The sequence below is a fragment of the Rhinolophus hipposideros genome (assembly GCF_964194185.1).
Source record: "Rhinolophus hipposideros genome assembly, chromosome: 12".
Lineage (NCBI taxonomy): Eukaryota > Metazoa > Chordata > Mammalia > Chiroptera > Rhinolophidae > Rhinolophus > Rhinolophus hipposideros.
This window is the reverse complement of record NC_138058.1, coordinates 26,355,019-26,380,522: the sequence shown is the minus strand read 5'-3', so window position 1 is coordinate 26,380,522 and position 25,504 is coordinate 26,355,019. Positions and strand designations below refer to the sequence as shown.

The 25,504-nt window shown below is 39.9% G+C and overlaps 1 protein-coding gene across 15 annotated transcripts in view; it reads left to right on the top strand.

The window, feature by feature from the left end:
• The window catches only part of ZNF638 (zinc finger protein 638), a 111,174-nt gene that overhangs the window by 18,158 nt on the left and 67,512 nt on the right, over window positions 1-25,504 (top strand). For 3 of the 15 annotated variants that reach the window (XM_081069443.1, XM_081069442.1, XM_081069440.1), the window contains exon 1: window positions 19,649-19,781. The exons of 5 other annotated variants lie outside the window; for them this stretch is intronic. Coding sequence is in view for 2 of the 10 variants with exons in the window: in XM_081069431.1 (XP_080925557.1) it covers window positions 19,542-19,781 (240 nt within the window). In the remaining 8 variants the exon portion in view is untranslated. Of the gene's footprint in view, window positions 1-19,429; window positions 19,792-25,504 lie in introns of those variants that run through there. 7 more of the 15 variants (XM_081069434.1, XM_081069433.1, XM_081069432.1 and 4 more) reach the window with 3 other exon arrangements.

Below are 25,504 nucleotides of genomic sequence, written 5' to 3'. Positions count from 1 at the left end.
CCTTATTATTAGTGATATTGAACATCTTTTCATGTGGTTGTCTGTATATCCTCTTTGGGGAAATGTCTGTTCAAGTCCTTTGCCCATTATTTCAATTGGGTTGTTCACAGTACATTTTGTTTTTTGAGTTGTTAGAGTTCTCTATATAGTCTAGGTAATTAATGCCTTATCAGATACACAGTTTTCAAATATTTTCTCTTATTCTGTGGTTTGCCTTTTTTTTTTTTGTAAACTTTTATTTATTTAAGTGTGTTTTTCCAGATCCCACCAGCTCCAAGTCAACTAGTTGTGGAGGGCGCAGCTCACAGTGGCCCATGTATGGATCGAACCCGCAACCTTGTTGTTAAGGGCACCATGCTCTAACCAACTGAGCTAACCAGCCTCCCCTGTGGTTTGCCTTTTTACTTTGTGATACTATCCTTTGATGCAAGTCCAATTAATAGGGTTTTTTGTTGTTTATGCATTGAATGTGTAGATCGCTTTGGGAATTATTGACATTTTAATAATTTTAAGTCTTGAAATCCATTTGTTTGTTGAGTGTTTTTATCATGAAAAGATAACTGAGTTTTGTCAAAATCTTTTATGCATCAATTGAGATGATCAGGTGTTTTTTTTCCCCTCTCTCTTTCATTTTATGAAGCAGTATTACCCTGATACCAAAACTAGACAAAGAATGCCAAAAAAACCCCACTGATATTCCTCATGAATCAGTTAGATATATGGTCTAACCATAAAATAGAATTCAGTTAGATATGAAAAAGAATTATGTACCATGACCAAGTGGGATTTATTCTGGGGATGCAAGGCTGATTTACTATTTGAAAATTAATCAATTTAATCACCATATTAACAGGGTAAAGAAATAAAATCACATGGTCATATTACTTGATATAGAAAAAAATTGAGAAATTTAACATCCATGCATGATAAAAACTCTCAAAAAATAGGAAGAGAGGACTTTCTCAACTTGGTAAAGAGCATCCACAAAAACCCTACAGCTAAAAATCATACTTAATGGTGAAAGACTGAATGCTTTCTCTTTAAGACAGGGAACAAGAACAGCGTTGGAAGTTATAGCAGAGAAAAAAGACATACAGATTAGAGAGGAAGAAACAGAACTGTGCCTATTTGCAAATAACATAATTGTCTTCATAGAAAATCTCAAGGAGTCAACACAAAAACTTCTAGAACTAATATGTGAGTTCAGTAAGGTTGCAAGATACAAGAAAAACATGTAAAGAATCCTGGCCAAGATGGAGCAGAAGGTAAATGCTCTATCTGCCTCCTCTCATGACCACATCAAAGTTACAACTAAATTACAGAATAACCATCATTGAGAATAGTCTTAAGTCTAGCTGAACAGAAGTCCTATAACTAAGGACATACAGAAGATGCTATATCGAGATTGGTAGAAGGGGTGGAGATGTGAACACCACCTGCGTGTGGTGGTTAAAACTGAGCCATGGAGATTCTCCCTAAAGAGACAGGGGTCCCAGCTCCACACCAGGCTTCCCAGGCCAGGGTTCCAGTGCCAGGAAAAGAAGTTCCCATAATTTCTAGCTGTGAAAACAGGCAGAGATTGAGGCTGAGGGAGATGGAGGGCAGCTAAAGTCCCAGGTGTTTCTCCTAAAGGGGCTTAACATGTGCTTACTTGCTGATGGACTCACTTGCTCTGGGCTCCAGTGCTGGGGCAATAGCTTGAAAGGCACCAAGGACATCCTGGGAGGAACTGTGTTGTTGCAGGGCAAGAGCTGGACGGGCAGCTCTGTCTGGGCAGGCGCCATTTTGGTTCTTTGTTGAGCCCTTTCCCCTCCCTGTATGCAGATGTAGGTGGCCACCATATCTGAGTCCCCATCAACTTGTTCACCCCACTGTGGTGATTACCTGAGACCTCCGCCCCACCCAACTTACAGTCCCACCCAAGCCGCTTCCAGTGGCTTTTTCTTTTATTTATTTATTTATTTATTGGGGTGACAATTGTTAGTAAAATTACATAGATTTCAGGTGTACAATTCTGTATTACATCCTCTATAAATCCCATTGTGTGTTCACCACCCAGAGTCAGTTCTCCTTCCATCACCATATATTTGATCCCCCTTACCCTCATCTCCCACCCCCCACCCCCCTTACCTTCTGGTAACCACTAAACTATTGTCTGTATCTATGACTTTTTGTTTCTCATTTGTCAGTGGCTTTTTCTTACAAACAGCCTGTCTTAGCTCATATTGTGGTCTTTCCTAAAATCTCTCAAAAGTTCACAAGCCCCAAACAAGCACCATCTTGCCTCAGTGTGCCCCATGCTTCTTGCTAAGCAGCCCCAAGTCTGGCCCTAGGGGAGCCAGTATCAGTTCACAGTTTAGCCTCTCCCAGGTACCTTGACGCCCAGAGTAAATGGCAACCAGCTGCAGATCACTTTGCATCTCATACCAAGTAGCCACAGGCAGGGGACAGGCAGTGACTGACCTTGGCCTACAACAGAGCCCCTCCCAAGAGGCCCCAGAACGAATATACTCGGTGGCCAGCTTCAGACCACACCAGAGCATCACCCAAGCACCTTCACAAAAGACAAACCCAAAGTGCACACTGGGCAGGCATCATAGCCCTGCTAAAGCGAATGCTGCTCTATAGGGTCAGCTTATGCACAACAGCTCCTCACTTTTTTGGACTTATTTTTTTTCTTTTTGCTGTCCTGATTGGGTGTTTTATCCTGTCTTGTTTTCCAAATTGCTGATTCAATTCTCTGCTTTATCTAATCTACTATTGATTCCCTCTAATGCATTCTTTATTTCAGTTATTGTATTTTTCATTTCTGACTGGTTCTTTGTTATGTTTTCTATCTCCGTCTTTATGTTTCCTATTTCTTTGTTGAAATTCTCACTGAGATCATTGAACACCTTTATAACCAGTGTTTTGAATTCTGCACCTGTTAGGTTGCTTGTCTCATTTTGTTTAGTTATTTTTCTGGAGCTTTATTCTGTTCCTTCATTTGGGACATATTTCTTTTTCTCCCCACTTTGACTGCTTCCCTGTGTTTGTTTCTGTGTATTAGGTAGTCCTGTTATGTCTCCGTCTAATTTTTTTTTTTTAAGATTTTATTGGGGAAGGGGAACAGGACTTTATTGGGGAACAGTTGTACTTCCAGGATTTTTTCCAAGTCAAGCTGTTGTCCTTTCAATCTTAGTTGCAGAGGGTGCCGTTCAGCTTCAAGTTGTTGTCCTTTCAGTCTTAGTTGTGGAGGGCGCAGCTCAGCTCCAGGTCCAGTTGCTGTTGCTAGTTGTGGGGGGCGCAGCCCACCATCCCTTGCAGGAGTCGAACTGGCAACCTTTGTGGTTGAGAGGACACGCTCCAACCCACTGAGCCATCCGGGAGCTCAGCGGCAGCTCAGCTCAAGGTGCCATGTTCAATCTTAGTTGCAGGGGGCGCTGCCCACCATCCCTTGCGGGAGTGGAGATGTTGAACCAGCAACCTTGTGGTTGAGAGCCCACTGGCCCATGTGGGAATCGAACCGGCAGCCTTCGGAGTTAGGAGCATGGAGCTCCAATCGCCTAAGCCACCGGGCCAGCCCCTATGTCTCCCAGTCTTAGTAGACTGGCTTTATATAGCAGTGTCCTGAGGGGCCCAGTTGTGCAGTCTCCCTGGTCACATGAGCCAGGTGCTCCAGGAGTGTCACTTGTGTGGGTTGTGTGTGTCCTCTTGTTGTAGTTGAGCCTTGGATGCTGTTTGCATGTCAATGGGAGGGATTGTCCCTGAGATTGATTGGTTGTGAGGAGTGTTTTAAAAGAGTGTCTCACACATTGCACAATTTTTAGTATATCTGGCCCTCAACCAATAGTTCCTGAGTTATTGGGTCAATCAAAGAGACCTTACAGATCTTCAAACTGTAGTGGGTGGGGCAGGGCTTAGGAGCTGTCTCAGGTTGAGACCACTAGAGGAAAAAAAGAAGAAATAATAAAAGGTCATGGTGAAAGCTGAATGAAGAAGAATGAGAGGAACTGACAACCGGGTCTTTGGGATTAGTTGCACAGAAATGTGTATGCTCTATTTGAATAAAGAGTTTAAGGACTTTTCAAAGATTGTTTTGACTATAAGTAAGGCAGAAAAGCAGGCCAGGTGGTTGCACTTAAGTTCTATCTGGTATTTAAGTTGAGCTGTCAGTTGCCAACACCAGGCAGGTGCCAGGAAGTGGACTTGTATTTAAGGGACTCATCAGTCTTCTCCTTTGACCCTCACACTGAGGTGTTCCCCGGACACCTGCACTTGCCTTATCTCTTCAGTGCCAGCCTGTCTCTCCTCCCTTCCAGAGCAGGGGATGGGGAAAATACCTCTGAGACGGGAGACCAGCCCTGAGGTGAGGAAATAGGATAGTGACTAATTTAAGAATTCTGATTTGGTGCAGTGTGTTACTGGATTAGAGTAAGGAAATCCAAAATGAGTTCGTCATGAAGTATGGTCTTGAGAGTGTTCCAACTGTGAAGAACCACACAGACTTCCCCTCATCGGAGGCTAGGTGGAACAACTTTCCTTAGAAGATTTTGGATACGGCCAGCCTTGGTCTAGTACTTCAGTAATAGACTGGATAGTGCCCAGTTTTGGTCGCCACATTTTAAAAAAAGATGTAGATAGATTCAGGAGCCTATAAAGGTGATCAAAATGATCAAAAGCGGGCAAAATATCAGCCCTGAGATTGAAATTTTTTCCGGAGCCTAGGCCAGAAGCATTTAATTGTCAGTAGCAATACTATAAAAGACCACAAGATGGCAAAAGAACTCTAAAATACCTTTTATTTCTTTTTTTAAAGCTAAATTTGGGAGAGATCAGATGTTTCCTGATGAAAACAAGGAAAAGAAAGTTGAAGAATGTCTATATATCAAAATTTGTGGAATGATTAAAATACTTGCTCTGGCAAATTTTTGCAATGCTTGCTTATTATTTAGGCGAAGGATTTCATCCATGTTAAAGAGGAATATTGTGGTGTCACTTATGTGGAATCTTAAGAAAAACCTCACACTCATAGACACAGACAGTAGAAAAGTGGTTGCCAGGGGCTGAGGGGTGGATAAAATAGGGAGAGGTTGGTAAAAACGTTTAAACTTTCAGCTATCAGATAAATAATGTCTGAGAATCTAATGCAAAACATGATGACTATAGTTGATAACACTGTATTATATAATTGAAGGTTGTTAAATATAAATACAGTATTTCAATGATCCAAAAGATACTGTGTATGTTTGTATGATATATTTGTATGATAAAATCATAAATAAAAAATTAATGCCTTGTACTCACCACTCAGTTGAAGAAATAGAATGTTAATAACACTTTGTACTCCCTCATACCCCTACTGATTCCATGCCACTACTTGAACTTCTGCATTCTAACTTTTAATCTCTTGCATTAAAAAATATTTTCCCGGGGGACTGGCCCGGTGGCTCAGGCGGTTGGAGCTCCGTACTCCTAACTCCGAAGGCTGCCAGTTTGATTCCCACATGGGCCAGTGGGCTCTCAACCACAAGGTTGCCAGTTGGATTCCTCGAGTCCCGCAAGGGATGGTGGGCAGCGCTCCCTGCAACTAAAATTGAACACAGCACCTTGAGCTGAGCTGCCGCTGAGTTCCCCGATGGCTCAGTTGGTTGGAGAGCGTCCTCTCAACCACAAGGTTGCCGGTTGGACTCCTTCAAGGGATGGTGGGCTGTGCCCCCTGCAACTAGCAATGGCAACTGGACCTGGAGCTGAGCTGTGCCCTCCACAACTAAGATTGAAAGGACGACAACTTGACTTGGCCCCAATAAAGTCCTGTTCCCCTTCACCAATAAAATCTTGAAAAAAAGAAAAAAAGAAAATTTTCCCGGGTCGGCCCAGTAGCTCAGGTTGGAGCTGCTAACGGCGATGTCACCAGTTCAATTCCCACATGGGCCAGTGACTTGCGCCTTCTACAGCTAAGACTGAACAACCTCTTTCCCTGGAGCTGGGCTGCAGTGAACAGCTGGAGGTTGGTATGAGCTGATCAGTGACCAACTGCCTCAGCTGGGGGGGAGGGAGCGCGGGGGAGCACAAGGCTCATAACACCAGCGTGGGCCAGGGAGCTGCATCCTACACAACTAGACTGAGAAACAACAGCTTGAACCGGAGTGTCTGTGGGGGAGAAGGTGGACGAAGGGGGGGAAAATATATTTTCCCATATTCATCCATACTCATTAACAATGGATTGCTTATATTTGCATGTTTGAAACTTTACATTAACAGAATCATATAAGGATTCTTCAGCAACTTGATTTTTTTTTTAGTCATTATATTCCTGACATTCATCCGTGTAGATACATTTAGCTTGAGTTCTGTATAGTAGTCTATTGTGTGAATATACCATTTATTTTGCCTTTCTTCTGTCAATGAAAAATGATATTAAAATCAAGAAGACTTTCAATTTTGCTATAAAAAAATCAGTGCTGCTATAAACATTTTGTACTAATATCCTGGTACGCATGTTCAATAGTAAATTTTCTAGGCTACATGCCTAGGAGGGTAATACGCTAGAAGCTGCAAATAGTTTTCTAGGGTGATCATTCTATGTGTGCCTTCCCATCAGCGGTATACAAGAGTTAATTGTACTCCATATCCCCAACAACATTTGGCTTTTTAGTTTTTGCCTGGTATGTACAAAATGGTCTCTGCTCCAGTCACTCTGGCCTCCTTATTAGTTAATTACTTTGGACCTTTGCACTTATTCTGCCTGAAATGTTCTTCCCCCGCCCCTACCCCATAGCCTCATGGTTTGCTTTCACCTCCTTCAGGCCTTTACTCAATAGTCAGGTTCTCTGTGAAGCCTTCCCAGTCAATCCCTTTTAAAATTTGACATGCCTCTCTCCTACTCCCTATCCCCCTTCACTGCTTCATTTTTTTCAGAGCATTTAATACCACTGCCTTTCCCCAGTAGACCTTAAACTCCACAAGGGCAGGGATTTTTTATGTCTCGTTCATTGCTGCATCTCTAGAGTTTGGAGCAGTACCTTGCACAGAGTAGACTTGAATAAATATTTGTTGACTGAAAGGAATGAATGCCATTGAGGTTTCATTTGCATTTTCTGGATTATAAATGAGTTCAAGCAGATTTCTATTCGTTTTTTGTATTTCCCTATCTGTGAAAAGCTTCGTTAGATCTTTTGCTGGTTTTTCTACCAGGTTGTTTAATACTGTATTGATTTTCAGAAGGTCTTTATAAATTCAGATATAAACTTGTCTTAATTACTTGTATAATAAATATTCTTCCACTTTGTGACTTATTGTTTAACCTTTTTTAAATGTTGGTTTCTTTTGATAAACAGTTAATTCTAAGTGGAATTCATTAATATTTCTCTTTAGAGTTTGTTGTCTGAGTGTTGCATAAGCAATTCTTTCCTATCCTGAGGTCATAAAGATAGGTATCTGTATCTTTTCATAAAAGTTTTAAAGCTTTGCCTTTCACTTTCAAGTATCTAATCTACCTCTAATGGAGTTGGGGGTATGTTGTGAGATTGCATAGGTCTTTCTCTGAGCTCTCTTTTTCCTTCCCTTAGCTTTTGTCTATTTCTGCATAATGTCATACTTTCTTGTATATTATAACTTTCAATGTCTCTTGATATCTGGTGGGGCAATTCTCCTCTTCTCATTCTTCTTTCATAAGAATCTTAGCTATTTTTGGCCCATCATTCTTCCATATAGATTTTAGAATTAGTTTATCACATTCCAAAAATGTGTAGTTGAGGTTTTGATTGACATTTGAATTTATACATGTATTTGGGGGAGAAGTGCTATATATGTGATGTTAAATGTTACTATCTATAAACAAAATACATAGCTCACATTTATTTAGATCTTAATATCTTTCAGTAAAGTTTTATAATTTTCTCCACACGGGATCGTGCATATAATTTAAATGATTTGCTCTTGGTATCTTAATTTTTATCACTACCATAAATATTTCTGACTTTTTTGTTGATGTATGGACATCAACATGTATAGACAGTTGATTTTGTAATTTGATTTTATACTGTTACTCTGTTAATCAATCTTACTCATTCTAGTAATTTTTCTGTAGATTCTTTGGAGTTTTCTGTATGCACAGTCATAGCTTCACAGTGTGATAATTCTATTTCTTTTTAATCTTTATACCATCTTTTTTTCTTGGCTTTCCTCATTAGCGAGGATAGCCAATATAATGTCAAAAAATGCAGGCATAATGGGTATAATAGGTAGAATAGTGTCCCTCAAAATTCACATCCACCTGGAACCTTAGAATGTGACCTTGTTTAAAAAGTGGATCTTTGCATCCGTAACTAAGGATAAGGATGAGATCATACTGGATTAGGATGGGACCTAAATTCAATGAAAGTGTCCTGATAAGAGGCAGAAAAGGACAATACAGACACAAAGAGAATAAGGTGATGTGAAGATGGAGGAAGAAATTGTAATGCTATATCTACAAGCCAAAGAATGTCAAGGATTGCCAGCAACCACCGGAAGTTAGGAGAGAGGCATATCACCGGTTGTCTCTCAGCGCTTTCTAGAGGAACCAACCCTACTAACACCTTGCTTTTGGACTTCTGGCCTCTTGAAATGTGAGAATAAATTTGTTGTTTTAAGCCACCTCGTATGTAGGTTGTTATTGCAGCCCTAGGAAACTAATGCAATGGGCATCTTTCTATTTTGATGTCCTTCCCTTATTTATTTAATCTCTCTCTCAGCTTTAAATTTGAGAGAACCTTGTTTTTTTATTACATTCTTGTTAAAAATTATTTTGAATAGGCAGTGTATTCACATAGGTCAAATTTAAAAGGTGCTAAAGTACAAAATTGAACTGAGTAAATTTGAAGATCAAACTGGCTTTATTATGCAATTCTTGAATCAGGCAGCATCCATCTAGCAACTACTGGTAGAAGGACACAGAGGGGTTGTAAATAATGGAAGAATTTTACAGGAAGAAGGCTAGGGCAAGGGAGTTATTAGCAAAAGAAAAGAAAGGATTATTTTTAGGCCAGCACATCTTCTTTTGGGGGACAAGTGAATGGCAAGGGTTTTATTTTGCAGATTGCCTCTCTTCCTTTTGGTGGGAGTGGGGGTTGGGAATGAGGGCCCAAGTCACAGATAACTTTACTTGTGCTTGACCAGAAAATTCCAGATTGGTTGATTAACAGTATATTTCCGGAGAAGGTTGAAACTGCAATTTTGTTAGGTGTTAAGTCTAGGTTTGACATCATGGGCTTTAGCACAAGTGATGCCATTTTGGGCCCATAGTTTTCTCTTTAACAAAGGGTACGCATATTTACTCTCACTCCCCACTGTACACAGCAAGATTCCTCCTCATTTTTATAACTTCGTAGTATTTTTATCGGATGGATGTACCATAATTTAATTCCTTATTGGGGATACATAGGATGTTTTCAATTTTTTGCGATAACAAATAGTGTTCAATGAATACATTTGTATGTTTATAGAATTATGAGTACATCTGCTGGATAAATTCCTAGTAGTGGAACTGCTGTTTCAAAGAGCATGTAATTTCTCAAGCTTTCATAATTTTGATAGATATTGCCAAATTGCCTTCCAAAAAGATCACAACAATTTAGCCAACATAGTCATATTTTTTGATCTATGCTAATCCGATAGGGGTGATATGGTATCTCCATGTTGTTTTAAGGTACATTTCCTTATAAGTGAAGCTGAGCATCTTTTTATTTGCTTAACAGCCATTTGTATGTCTTTCTTTGCTATATCCTTTGCCCATTTTACTACTGAGTTATTTTTCCCCCCTTATAGATTTATAGGGCTGTAGAGGAGAACTAGTTCTTTATAATATGAGCTATTAATACAAATATTTTCCTAGATACATTTCCTCTTTAATATAATGTTCTCACACTTTCTGATTTTGTGAATTTTTGGGGTATGTTATTTCTTTCCATGGTGCTAGTATATAGTTGTGATAGGTGCCAGGCCAAAAGAAAGTACAAATTTATCATGCCTGAGAGATGGTATTTTCAACAAATCCTTATGTGACTTTAGTCACAACTTGAGGGCTCTTATTTGATATACCTTCTGTGTTTCAGGTAAAAATTTGACTCTGAGAACTGTATCCTGACATACACATACATTTTTAAACATTTACTTTGGCACAAGGAAAAAAACAGGTCGTTGTAAAAGAAAAAAGAAAAAGCAAAAGTAGAAATAAAAATAAGCAGGAAGAGAATCCCTCAATCTCTCCCACTGTTAACACCAGGCTTTTTATGACATATACCATAGTTTGCCATGTATAATGCACACTTTTTTTGCCCAAATTTGTGAGAGGAAAAATAACAATGCACGTTATACGTGGGTAGTACTAATTCCGTTTCCCTGAAAGTTTGGGCCAAAAATGGGGGTGTGCATTATACATAGAAGCACATTATACACAGCAAAATATGGTACTTTTGGATATATGATTACATATATATGTATTTTTCTGTTTAAAAAGAGGAATATACAAGGGATACTTTAAACTTTTTCAGTTAATCTTACAAATCTAAAAAATTTAATTGTTGAAGAATATTCTATTATATAGCTATGAAACAACTGTGTGGTTTGTCCTCAATTTTTTCTGCAAGCTCATCCTTTTCTCCATAGTCATTAAATATGACCTGTTCTCAACACTTAGCCTTGACCATCTTCTCTTCTCACTCTGTATTATCTCCCTAGGTAATCTCTTTGATGGCTCCTAGCATCAGTTATTAGATACCTGCCAGTGACTTCTAAATTTACAATTTATAAGCCTCTTCCGTTGTCCCAGTCTAGGCATCTAACTGCCTGTTTAGCATTTCTAATGTGTCAGAGACACCTCCAACTCTGCATATCCAAGCGAGACAACTAATGATCCCCCTCCCCCAAACCTGACAGTCTTCCTGCGTTCTCTATCTCAGTGAATGAATGGCAAGATCATCTAAATAAGCCATAAACTTAGATCTGATATATCACCACTGACATATCCTTCACTTCTCCCCATATCTACTGTATTACCAAGTCTTACCAAATTTTCCTCCTAAATATCTCAAGTCTTTACCTTTCTTCGTGTCTTCACTGCTAATATCTCAGTCTATGCCATCATGATCTTTGGCCACACCCAACTGGTTTCCTGCACCCATTCAGGCCCTCATCTTATAATTCTCTGCACCAGTGCTTCCCAAAGTATCTGTGGTGAGGGACCAGTTTTTAAACATTTCCAGTCTGTCACAGACCAATATCTTTGTAAAATACAATAAAAATAAGTTACTGGAAAAAAAGTAAAAAGCAAAGGTACACAAAACACAAGCCTTGCATTTTTATTAGAAGTAACACACATAAAACTGCTCTGTCAAATTGGTATAAACGTTTCTGAACACTGAAACATAATGTGAATGCTCATTTCTGTTCCTTAGGAATAAGCTTCTTTCCCTGTTAAGCTCTTTCACTCAATTTACTTGTCTTGGCCTCGGTCTTGGGGAATCTTTGAGGTGGGGAAGCACAGCTTATCTTCCCTCTTGTCTCCAACCTGCATTCCGGAGACTGGTTATTACCTTGTGCTAGTCTTTATCTTAGTCCCACCTAGAGTAATTTGGGTGGGGTGGGAGGAGGCAAAAGGGACCTTGGCCCTTTAGGCTGTACTGGTTCTTTGAATTTTCCCAGATTCTGATCAGATCTCCCATTGTGTCTTCTTTAATTTAGCTTGGCAGACATTTCGGCTTTCCAACCTAGTATAGTTAGTGATTTTCGGACTCACACCCATTTTGGGATTTCTGCCTATAGGCAATAAAGATACCTCCTTTGCAAGGCTCAACAGTATTTCCTATTTGCTTTCAGATGGACCAATTTGACTGAAGCTTGTTCTTTCTTGCAAGAATTAGATGTCAAAAGTAGCCAATTATATGACTTCTGATATTTTTTTACTTTGAGAAAAAGGAAACACTGATTCAAACATACCGATTTATTGTATTACATAACTGGAGTCCCGCAGTAGGGTGGGCTTCAAACTGGTAAGTTCAGCCATGGCTCACTTATGTCATTATGAGCCCAAGTTTATTCCTCTCTTCATTCTGCTGTTCTCACTGGAGGCTTCCTCCTAAGATTGGCTTCTTGTGCTGGTAAGGGAGTTGCCAGTAACTATAGAGGACAGAGACTTCCTTGGTGATGTCTTTGGGTAGAGGCAAGGAGGGACTCTCCATTAAAATGAAATACATATTTTCTCTTTGTTTGGATCAACTTAGGTCATGTGTTTAAATCTAAAATACTTCTCAAAGCCTTTAAAGGTTTAGGTTTGATAGGCACAAAATCAGTGTTCCAAGTTATAGCAGTTCAACCAGCTCCTTTGTAAGGATTTAGGGTTATTACTTCCCAGCTAGGGAGAGAGGGATCCTCATGGCATTCCATATTTTAAGCTCTATCATTGCCACCCCACCCCTTTTCTGTTATCAATTCATGTTAGTTAGGACTCTAGTTCTCGATGACAAATGCCCAACACAAACTGGTTTAAGGAAAATGGGAATTTATTGACACATGGAACTATGAAGGCTATGGAATAGTCTGACTTTGGGTATGGCTGGATGTAAGGACTCAAGTGATGTCATCCACATCCTCCTTTTCTCTTTAACAGATTTTCCCTATATGGTAGTCATGAGGGCCACCAGAAGCCCAGGACTCACATCTTATCTGCTTAGCAACCTTGGCAGAAAGACAGCGTTGTCTCTGATAAGTCTGGCAGAAAAATCCCAGGGAAGATTCTAATTGGCTACATTCTCATTCCTGAATCAATTACTGTGGCCTTGTGAATGGAATATTTTTATCGGTCAGGTTTGGGTCGTGTATCTGCTATGGTTAGGGGAAACAGATCAGCCACAGCTAAGCTACTTAGATGTGGTTCCCCGCTGGACAAGGGTTTGGTTAGGAAGAAGGAAAGACGAATGTTGAAAGGCAAAAATAATCGCAGCTCACTCTAATGGTATTTTAGGAATTCAAAGGAGGCAATTTTACTAGAGCAGTAAGTTTCAGATTGTGGTTCCAAGACCTACTAAATCAGAAATTCTGGGGGTGGGGCCAGCAATCTGTGTTTTAATAAACCCACCAGGTGATTCTGATGCAGGATAAAGTTTGAGAACCCCTGAAAAGGAGGTTTCCTTCAGGGGCTGTGGAAGTGCAGTGGAACTAGCAATTAATTCTGGGTACAGGGGAGGTTTCTTAGGGGAGGTGGAATCTAATTTGGGCCCTAGAGGAGGAGGTAGACCTCTCCATGTGAATAAATTTCCATTTTTTTCTCTCCAACTTCCTACTCTTCTCCTTCACTGAAACCTGACTAATGCTAATTTGCCATATTTCTTGTGCCTTTTGAGGCCCTATGGCTCAGCTTTTTTTCTCCTAGGATGTCCTTTTCTTTTTTTCTCTTCACTGATTTAAACCCCAGCCACCCTTGAAGGTTCAGCTCAAACTTTCTTTTCTTCCAGAAAACCTTACCTGAAAAGCTCAGTTTTCACTAATTATGTCTACCCTGTAAGTATTCTTCTTTCATCCTTTTAGCACACACTTACTGATTTCTTATATACCAGGTACTGTGGTAAGTACTGGAATTGTGTAAATGAATTATACTATCTGGTTTAAAGGATATCTGTATATTCTTTAAGATGCCATCAGAATGCCCTCTAGCAAAGGCTCTACCAGTTTATGTGTTCACCAGCATATGAGGCTGCTTAATTTCCCACGTCCTCATCACCACTGGGTACTATCAGTCTTTCTCATTTTTGCCCAACTGATTAAGTGAACAATATCTTGCATTTTTACTATGATATTTTTGTATGTGGGTCTCAGCGTTTATACTACTTGATGCAGCTCCTTGGATGTATATATTAATATTTTTCATCAAATTTGGGGAGTATTTGTCCATTATATCTTCAAATTTTTTTTTCTGCTCCTTTCTTTGTCTCTTCTCTCCTCTTCTTTTCGTACTCCCATTATGCATATGTTGGTGCATTTGATATCCAACATTTGTCTGAGGCTCTGTTAGCTTTTCTCTAGTCTTTTTTTTTTTTTAAATTTTTATTGGGGAATATTGGGGAACAGTGAGTTTTTCCAGGACCCATCAGCTCCATGTCGACTCATTGTTTTTAATCTAGTTGTGGAGGGCACAGCTCACTGGCCCATGTGGGAATTGAACCAGTGACCTTGGTGTTATGAACACTGTGTTGTTTTCCATCTAGTTGTGGAGGGCACAGCTCACTGGCCCATGTGGGAATCAAACTGGCGACCCTGGTGTTATGAGCACTGCGCTCTAACCAACGGAGCCAACTGGCCGCCCCTTCTGCATTCTTTTTTCTCTCTGTTCTGCTGGTTGCATAATCTCCATTGGTCTGTCTTCAAGATAGTTGATACTTTCTTCTGCCAATTCAAAGCTATTATTGACCCCTCTAGGGAACTTGTTATTTTAGTTATTGTACTTTTTCCTCCACAATGTCCATGTGGTTCTTTTTAAAAATTATTTCTGTCTCTTTATTGACATCTCTAATTGTTACAAGATTGTCATAACTTTATTTACTTTTTTTTAGCATTGTTTCCTTTAGTTCTTTCAATATATTTATAATGGTTATTATGAAGTCTGTTCAAGTCAATATTTGGGACTTTTCACAGGCAGTTTTTGTTGCCTGTATTTTTTCCTGCATATGAGTCACACATTCATTCCTGTTTCTTCATATGTCATGTGACTTTTCCTTGTTGAAAACTGGACATTTTCTGTAATATATTGTAGCAAACCCAGATACTGATTGTTTTCCCTGGCACTTTTTTTCTGTTGTTGTTTGCTTATTTATTTGTTTTGTGACTTAACTGAACTATTTTAGTGAAGTCTATTGCCCTGCAATGTGCAGCCTCTGTTCTTGCTCCTCAGAAGATGCAGTCTCGGATGTGCATAAGTCACTGTGGGATGACAGTGTCTTAGTGGGGCCCTCTTTGTCTCTTTCTTTGATCTCTCTGTTAGGCTGTCTGCCTCTGTTGGTATCACACTTGTATTTAGGCTGATGGTTCTGTTAGTTTTGATCATCCTGAGACATAAATTTCTCCACAATCTGATCCAATTCATTTTGGTTTCCTTTGCTGGGGTACTTTTTGAGACCAGTTTCTGACATTTTTTTTTTCTATCCTCAGGAGGCTCTTTTAGCCTTTTCTTTCCCTGGTTCTATCTGTTAAACCTACTGGCCTACCAGTTTAGCTTGTTGATATCATAAAGCTATCAGCTTCTTCTTATCCAATATCCAATTTCTTCTTCAATTTCTCTCTTATTTCTGAGATTGCCTGTAGGCATGCAACTTACCTACACTGTTTTCAATAAAGTCACTTCAGAGGAGAGCTTAAAAGCTCTCTGTTGTTATTGCTAGCCTCTCCTCCTGGGCAAAATCTTCTACCTATTGCTCCAAAGCAGCTTTTGGGGACAGTGGCCCACTTTTTGTGGGATGACAACCCTGGCTTATGAGCAGAACTCTGGGGTGGGTCAGTAGCTTCTGGTCTTCTTGCCTTGCCTCTCCTAGAATGGAACCTCTGCCCTACCAATGTGTTAGGACAAGGCCACTTAGGGCCACAATATTTTTGACCTGCTTTATCTGGGATTGAGCCTTGAATTTATGAGTGTGGGTTGGGTTTACGAAGAAATCCCTAAACCTCTCTGCTTTATTTGCCAGAAATGTATCCTCTATAACATGGAGCTGGGAGGGAGAAGAAAGGTTACTGGCCTGTCCTTCTGGAGGGAGAACATACCACTTGGGAGCTAGGGGAAGTGGGAGCCTCATCTTTTTCAATAACAACTGGAGTAGAACTTCCATTACACTGAGATAGCAGGTCAAGTGCCACAGACTCTCACTGTTCTTACCAAGATTTAGTAGATTTTCTTGAATAAATGTTTCTTCACTTGCTGTATGCCCTTTGGACAATTTTGGAGAGACTTTAAATGGTTTTTTCCTTTATATCTCTGCTCAGATGTCATATCATCAGAGAGGACTTCCTTGACTACTCTGTCTAAAGCATTACCCAGCCCCTACTTCATCATTTCCCCCTTACTTGCTTTATTTTCTTACCATATTTGTTTATTTTTCTTCTATTACAATATAAATTGTATGGAAAGCAGGTGCTTGATGTTAGTTGACTGCTGTGTCTTCCAGTGCTTAGAATAGTGACACAGATTATGTGTTCAATTTGATGTCAGCCAAATTATGTCACTCCTTGCTCAAAACCTTCCTATCTCATTTACAGTAAAAACCAAAGCCCTTGAAATACCCTGTTGTGGACTGAATTGTGTCCCCTTCAAATTCATCTGTTGAAGTCTTAATCTCCGGTACGACTTAGAATGTATTTGGTGATTACAGTTAAGTGAGGTCATATGGGTGGGCCCTGATCCAATGTGACTAGTGTCCTTATAAGAAGAAGGATATTTACCAGAGATGCATGTGTACACAGAAAAGCCACATGAGGACACAGTAAGAAGGTGACCAACTGTAAGCCAAGGAGAGAAGCCTCAGGAGAAACCAAACCTTGTCTACACCTTGTCTCTGATTTCCAGCCTCCAGAACCGTGAGAAAATCCAATCTTGTTGTTTAAGCCACACAGCCTGTGGTATTTTGTTGTGGCAGCCTAAGCAGACTAATATCGCCTGTAAGTATTCCCGATTCCGTTTACCTCATCTCCTGTGTTCCTTCTTACTCATGCTGTTGCAGCCTCTGGCCTTCTTGCTGTTTCCCAAGTATGCCAAACTAGCTTTCACCTCAGAGATGTCTTTCCCATCAAGGCTGTTTGTGCTATGAGGGTTGGAGTTAGTGTTGGTTTCTGGTTTGCTGCTGTCTTTTTGGTGCTCCTAAGAGTTCCTGGCACAGAGTAGGCCCTGAAGTAATATTTATTGGCTCAGCTAGTGAATAAACAAATGGAACTGATCCATAGGTAGACAAAGAGATAAGTATGACAGGCTAGAAAGTCCATAAATTTATTTCCCATATGGGAACTGAATACTTTGTTGTTGGTATTTGGTTTTTAAAGGACATTTCAATGGAGGTGGGGGGAAGAATGATTTAGCTAATATCTGGAAACTTCATGACTGATTTAAAACATTTGGAAGAAAACAAAGTTATGTACTTCATATCACAAAAAATATTTTTAAATTAATTAAACGGTTAACTGTGAAATTAAAATTGTGAAATTATAAACAAAAATTTAAAAAGCTTAGGAGAATTTTAATATAATTTCTGGGTGTGTATGCCTCTGTGGGTGGGGTGAGGCTTCTTAGGAAAAAAGAACACTCCAAAGTCATAAAGAATAAGATGGACACATTTGATTACATTAAATTTTAGAATGGCAAAAGACATTAGACAAAATGTCAGTGGAGAGCAACCAATTGCAACATATTTGACAAAAGGTTAATAAATATTTTCATATATTAACAACTATCTCCTGATAAAAAGAGATAACCAGCTCCTTAGAAAATGAGCAAAGAATATTAAAAGGATTTTTTTTTAAAGGAGGAAGTGCACATGGCTAGTACATCTGAAAGGATGCTCAACAGTTTCATTCATACACACACACACACACACACACACACACAATTTTTTTACCCATCAGTGTCATTCATTCTTTCATCAAATACACACTGAGTTTCTACTGTGTGCTGAGTATTATTCTACGTATTGGAGATAAAGCAGTGAAGAAAATATAAATATGCCTGACATCATAGAGCTCATGTTGTAGTGAAGAGAGATAAGAAACAACGAAGAAACAAATGATTGTGGAGGAGAAAGAAATTCTAATCAAATCAGATATCATAAAATATGTAAAGTTGTTCAAGAGCAGCCCCTACAAAAAGCACCAGACACAGTATTTCGAAGGTGAATTCTACCAAACCTTTAAAGAACAGACAAGTCCAATGATACTTAAATTATTTCAGAGTTAAGAGAAAGAAGTGAGGCTGTGGAGTAATGGTCATTCTTCTACGTATTTAGTGTAAGTGGGAATTTGTACAGTATAAACTCTTTGGAAAATATTCCAACAATGTCTACTAATATATACTTTTTTTTTTTAATTGGGGAAGGGGAATAGGACTTTATTTTATTTTATTGGGGGACAGTGTGTACTTCCAGGTCTTTTTTTTTTCCAAGTCAAGTTGTCCTTTCAATCTTAGTTGTGGAGGGTGCCATTCAGTTTCAAGTTGTTGTCTTTTCAGTCTTAGTTGTGGAGGGTGCAGCTCAGCTCCAGGTCCAGTTGCCGTTTTCTAGTTGCAGGGGCACAGCCCACCATACCTTGTGGGAGTTGAACCAACAAGCTTGTGGTTGAGAGCCCACTTGCCCATGTAGGAATTGAACCGGCAGCCTTCGGAGTTAGGAGCATGGAGCTCTAACCGCCTGAGCCACCGGGCCGGCCCCTATATAGATTTTTTTAAACCCAATCTCACTATTGGGATTCTAACCGTTAGAAAAAAATGTATCACTTCATAATGCAGTTTGTATACAGCAATATTTGTAGTATCAAAAAAACTGAAAACAACTTCAGTGTTCAATAACAGGTTGAATGATTGATGATGGACCATACTATGAATATTATGCCCCAATTAAAAGAGGGGATATATATATATATACATATACACACACGCATATATATGTATATATATATGGCTTAATTGGAGAAATGTCAGTAATCAGAAAAGCAAATAGCAGGCTAATATATAATTTTTTGGAAAAAGTACTAAAGAATATTTTCCATTACACGCAGATAACATGTTTGTGTATATTTGTATGACTATAGAGAAATGTATGGAAGGAAACACATCAAACATTGATTAGGAGTTTGGGGATAGCTTGTTGGCTTTTTCTTTGTTGGCTTGTTGCCTTAGGCAAGATTTTCAGTTTGAAAGGAAAATCCAGTAAGATATTTTTTAAAAGACTTTCATTTTAGTTTTTCCTATGCTTGCTGTAATGTGAATGAGAGAAAAATCATCTGCTTGGGTGCTAGTTAAAACTGGGTAGGTGGTGTGATGTGTTTAGTATCCATAAGGCAGGACTTGTGAGTTTTCCCAGATTTTGCCCCATGGTTGAGTTATGTTGATGTAGTAAGTAGAGCAACCCTGAGAAGTTACTCAAGTTCTCTCAACCTAAGATTTTTCATCAGTAAAATAAGGGTTAAAAATATCTACCACACATTTTTATTGTGAAATGACATGTGAAAGGATTTTGAGAGTGTTAAGCTTTTAACTCAATAAGTTTTAACTGAATTCTAATTTCCTGACATTTTTGAGTGGCTGTGATGGGCCATCACATGATTGCTCTGGGGATGAAAAAAGTGTACAAGGCTAGAGAACAAAGGCAGGTAAAATCTTAACCGTACAAAGCATTGTATCAAATGCCAGATGAATATTACCTATTTTAATGTATTATTGAAGGCAAAAATGATTTGGGAAGGCGGCACGGAGGAGGTCAGACAGTACAAGCGTTAGAAATGTGCATGATTTGGATAGGACAGGCACAGGCAGTCACACCGGTGCGCGAGTTTTGCAGATGCATGAGGAGACGCGAGAGCGCCCCCTTCCGGAGCCAACCCGCTCTGGCCCCTTTTTCGTGCCTCCAGGCGAGCGCGGGGCCGGCGGTACGCAGGCGCCGGGGACAGAGGAGGGCTCGCCGAGGCTCGACAGGCGCGCATGCGTGCATCTCTCTGGAGGCGGTAGCTTCTTCGGCGTCGAGACTGGAGGCTGCGAGCTAAACTGTGTGGGGAGCAAATGGGATCCGGCTGTTAGTCGGGTAGGCATAGGTAGGACCGCTGCCTTGCGGGGAGTAGGGGGCTGGATGGCGGGAGCCCATAGCGTGGGGGTCCTGAGCCTTTCCTAGGAGACTCGGGCCGACTATTGTATCTGTGTCGCAGCGACTGCGCACAAAATGGCGGCGGGCAGACGGCGGGGGCGGGAGGAGGTTGCGGGACCCCCGGGATGGGGCGGGAAGGGAGCCTGGCTGCCCCGCGACCGCGTCGGCTCACCTCGCTGCCCCGGGGGGCCGGTCGGGCACCCGTGCTAGCCCCGTGCTTCTGGAAGAGCCGCCTGACGCCGCTGCACGGGCGGAGGACCGAGAACGGCCCTTTGGCAAGGCCCTGGCGGCCCCTTCCTCAGGGGCGCGGAGCCCGAGCGCGCGGTGGGGAGGGAGCCCCCGCGAGGGAGCACGCACTCCCGGCGGCCGGCGACGTTGTGCCCGGAACGCGGAGGGGCGGGCGTGTGCGGGCGGGGGGCGGGGGGAGGGAGGGGCGCTGCGACCCGGCGGCGGCTCCGCTGTCACGCCCGCCGTGTGCGGGGCGGGGCGCCGGGACGTCGTCCGCTCCGTGCGGGGCGCGGGGCGCTGTTAGATGGCTCTGGTGCGTAGCACCACGCCGCAGAGGAATCGTGAATACAGACAGTTGGTGGCTTGTTCTGTGTCATTCCCGGCCTGGGCCCCGTTCTGTTAGTGGTGCGGGGAACACACGCCGCGCGCCAGGCACGTGAATCCTGGGGGACGTCCTACACGGATCCTTTGGGGGGGGGGATGCGACTGAAGCGACGTGTGTTCCTACAAAGTCTGTGATTGAACCACGAAGGCTGCTGCCTCAAGCGAATGTTTTTCTTAATGTTAAAATTGGCGGTTAGGCGAAATTTGGGGGGGGGGGGGATACTATTGCATTGGAAGGAATTCTGAAGAAAAACTTGTTACCAGGCTCCGGCGACTTCGGTTGGTTCAGATTCTTTTTCTGAAGAGCTTTGGAATTGCGCACAACCATTTTTCGTCATTTGTTGTCCAGTGTTATTTTTTCAGGGGTGTTTGCTGGTTCAGATGGGCAGGTAAAATTGATAAACGGGGAGGAAATTACAGAAAAGGTGAATTTAATGAAGTTTCCGCAGATAGTAAACATCATGTACGTTATTTCACAGTAGCCTTAAATTTGGTTGGTGATTAGATAATCTAGACGTAGTGGGCTCACGTTGCATCTAAACATTTTCTGACAGCCTGTCATAGGTACTTTATTTTGTATTCCCGTGCACGGTAATATGCACTTTTCAATTATGTGGACTCAGCATGTTAATACACTAAAATGTGCTGGGCCATCCCCCCCCTAAGTTGGTTGTGTTGAAGCAAATAAAGGTAAAAGATAAAACGGAAGAAATCACAAAATGTCATTCATTTTTAATAGCTAGTTTTCTGTGTATTCGTGTCAGATATTTATTACCTTAAATATTGGTTGTATTTTAGTGTTGTATTCTCTTGTATGTGCTCTTTCATTGTAGAGGGTGTATGCAGCAGATAGTCTGGCTTAAAAAACGCTTCTTTACCGTCGGTGATCACTTTGCATGTCCTGCTGGCTTAGAGATTTTTCTCTTGGGGGCCCCTAAGGAGGTGAGCTCTGGAAATTTTGTTTTCCTGTAGTGAAAGAAAATGAGCGAAATAGTTTAGTGGAAAGAGAATAGGCTTTGGAATCGGAAGATCTGGATTCAAGTCCCTGTTTTCTTCTGACTGGGTGTGTGAGATTGTGGGTAAGTTAGTCTTTCTGAACTTTGGCTTCCTTATCTGTACAATGGTGATAATACGACTTACTGCTTGGGGTTGTTGTGAGGATTAAGTGAGACAATGTATGGGAAGCTCCTATTCCTTGGCACATACTGCTGTATTTCCCCGAACATAAGACCAGGTCTTATACTAATTTTTGCTCCAAAAGACGCATTAGGGCTTATGTTCAGGGGATGTCATCCTGAAAAATCATTCTGGGGCTTATTTTCTGGTTAGGTCTTATTTTCGGGGAAACACGGTAAATGCTTAATAAATGTCAGCTGTTACTTTTATTACAAATTTTTAAATGCTTAGGCAGCCCCATTTGATAGAAAATCGCAACCCTTGCATACTCCCTTTTAATTAAAAAGAAGAGGCTTAAAGGAATTTACATTAAATTGTTAGAATTTTGGAGCTGAAAGATCATCTAATCTTTATTAAAATATTTTGTGCATCTATAAACTTTATATATGCCTCTCATAGCATTTCTTAAGACATTGTAACTATTTACTTACATGATTGTTCACCTTTGTTATCTGTCCCAGTGCCTGGTATGTATTAGATGCTCACATGTTAAATGAATGAATTCAGCTGATATTTGCCAGTCTAAATACAAACACAGGCCCTTGGAGTCGAAATTTTGCTTTCTATTATGACTAAGTGTATACTGGTCAAGGTTTAGGTAAATTTGTTCAAAATCTTAATATTTAATATAATGCTAGACTTACAGAGAAACAGTGTTTCTGGTAGGGTAACCAGTAACATAGTTTGGGCTGTTCAGCCTGGAAACAGGAGCTACTGAATGTTGAAATGGGGTGGTTTCCAGTTCCTCCAAACTGAAAGTAATTATGTTTGTAGCTAAAGCCAATAAGCCCCTCTTTGTACCTAACTTGACTTTTTCATTGCTTCAGCTATATTTACTGTAGTCTGAAATTTGTGGTCGAAAATTGAAATGGAAGGAAAATGGGTATATGGAAGATAAGAGAATAAGGAAAAGGAAGAGGGTAAGGAAAAGGTGAAGTGTAGAAATAAAACATAGCTGTAACTGATCAGTGAGGGTCAAGAATAACAGGGTTTTCTTTCAAAAGTTCCAGAACTATAGGAGAAAGCTTTAAGGTGTACATATTTTGATATTTTCTTAGCGGTTATCTTGGGAGATTATGTATGTATGTATGTATGTATGTATGTATGTATGTTGGGTTATTTTCAACTCCTGAACTCCTAAAATACCAAAATATATTTATTGTTCAAATCTTTTTAAAATTTTTATACTTTTTTCCTGCCTCATTTCTGCAGTCTTCATTTTATTAAACTTTAAACTGATTTCACTGTTGTCCCTGCTAGTAAGTGAATGTTGCCTATTTTCTTTTGAATTTCTTCATTTCTTTAAAAAAAACATTTTATGGAAAAATTTTAACCACAAAAAGCACCACCTGTACCTGTCACCCAGCTTTAACAAATATAAACTAATGGTCAATCTTGTCTCTACCCTCCACCCTATTCTTAAGCAAATCCCACATCATATCATTCATCAATTTTATAGTTCAAAAATTTTCTCTAAAACATTTAGAGAAAGCATGTGCTTATCACACCTAAAATAACGATTCTTTAATGTTATTCAATCCGTATTCAAATTTCCCCATTTGTGTCTCATACCACGCATGTGTGTATATACATGTATTAATTTAATTTCTATTACCATATTGAAAATTTCAGCAATTACCCAAGTCTTAATAAAAGGAACAAATACCTACCTGCTCTTAAGTAAAGCATTTTGTTTACTGTCTTACCAATGGTATTTTGAGCACCTATTGCATATCAGGAAGTATAATTTTAATTACTCTTCACATCAACATTCTAAAGTGGGTATTGTTTTAATTCCCATTTTTCACATGATCAAACTGAGGCTTGGGCTAACTAGCTGACTGGGGGGTTACATTTTCAGAAAGCAAAACCAGAATTAAAACATTGAATTATAGGGTCTAAGTTTTTAAAAACACTATGTTACATTAGTGTTAAATTTTACTTATGGGAGTTAACCAACTTTGCATGAAGTCATTCAGTGGCACCCCTCCTAGCAGGGTGGGTGTCTTCAAACCAGTGGAAATTTCCCTAAAGATCAAATTATTATGGATTGCACAATGGGCTGACTAACAGTCAATAGTGAGGAGTGAACATGATGCAGAAAAAGAAGGGCCGAGTCCAAACATTTGCTTAGGCCTGATGTTCTTTATCACGTGGCAGGTTTTCCATTCTTTTCTGGACTTAGTATATAACTAAGAAGTTAGGTAGTCTGGTGTTGGACTTAAAACCTCGGGTCATTAACTTTTTGAATGAATTAAAGCCCTGGCTGAGAAGAATTCCCTGTCTTCCTTTTTCTTTTCCTCAATCCTTTTACCCCCCCCCCCACACACAACTATCCCCCCTCCCAACTATGTATGTTAGAGTAAGTTGCCTATATTGTCCTTTTATCCTAGTATATTTCTTAAGAATGGGATATTTTCTTTCATAGTCACAGTGCAGCCATCCAAGCTCAGTAAAGTTAAGTGATAAAATTATTGTATTCTGATTATTGACCCAATAATGTCTTTATAGCAGTTTTTGTTAGTTTCCCCCCCCTCCAGTATAGGATTAGTATAGGATTAGATAATTACATTTAGTTGTCATGTCTCTTTAGTCTTCTTTACTGTGGAACATTTCCATAGCCTTTATCTTTGCAGAGTTGACACTTTTGAAGAATACAATCTGCTTTTTTCCCCACTGATTTCTTTACAACTTTTTAACGTTCTACATGTTTTTCTTAAAAGAAAAATTATCAGACCCCTAACATTATAAATAAATTCCAGGGACGTGAGAAATTGCAGGCTGAATGCCAAGTGGTGGCAGAGGCACTTGGATGCTTTTTTGTTTTTAACGGAACATTTCTCATTTTGTATTTGTCTGATTTACCCCCCCCCTTGATTAAATTCAGATTATGCACCCCTGGCCAGAAAAATTACATAAGTGATGCTGTGTCCCCATGGTATCAGATCTGGAGGTGCATGATGTGCAGCTGCCCCTTGTGGGTGATATTTGATTACCTGTTTGGTCAAAATGTTTGATTTTTTTTTTTTTTTACCCCCTTGAATTAACTGATCTGTGGAGAGACATTTTAGCATTATGCAAATGTCCTACTGTTCATCAAAATTTTACTCTGGGTTTAACACGCACAGGTGATTGATTATTGCCTGAACCAATCTTTTTTGTGGTAGTTATAAAAATGGTTTTCCAACTTAGAAGTCCCTCTCCGTTTACATTGCTCAGTTGGTATGGGGTTATGGGCTCCTGGTTTCTCCGTGGTTTATAATTTATTACTGGCCAGTTCTTTCTTTCATTTTATATTTATATATTTTGTCTTCCACGGTGAGAGCCCTGGTTCCCAGCACTATCAAAAACATTTAATTATTTGCTCAATCATCTAAAGTAATTTAAGAACTGCTTCACCCATACTACTACAAAAACAAAAAACTACTAAAAAGAGTAAGAATTTGTAGTTCTCCCCATTCTCCTAGCTCTGTCCAAACTGAGGGTATATAATTCAAATAGTGGGTTCATAATTGACATTCGTTTTCTATTCCCCCTTCAATGGGTTATGGTATTCATTTGAAAAATGATTGAATTAGTTTGTTTTTAATTTTAGATTTTTTCCCCTCCTTCCTATCCCTGTTTTAATTTTTAGTAAAATGTAGGTTGTTAACATGCTTCAAAAAAACTGTGTAATAAGATGTACTCTGTGAAATACTCCCATTAGCCTTTCATGCCTTTCTACCCATTACCTCTTATAGTAAGTAACCAACTTCTTTGTTTTCTGTTTTCTGTCTTATTCTACTGATGTTTCTTTTGTAACCATAAGCAGACGTGTTTTCTTATTTCCATTTCTTTTACAGAAGTAACATGCTGTATATGCTCTTTTTTACTTT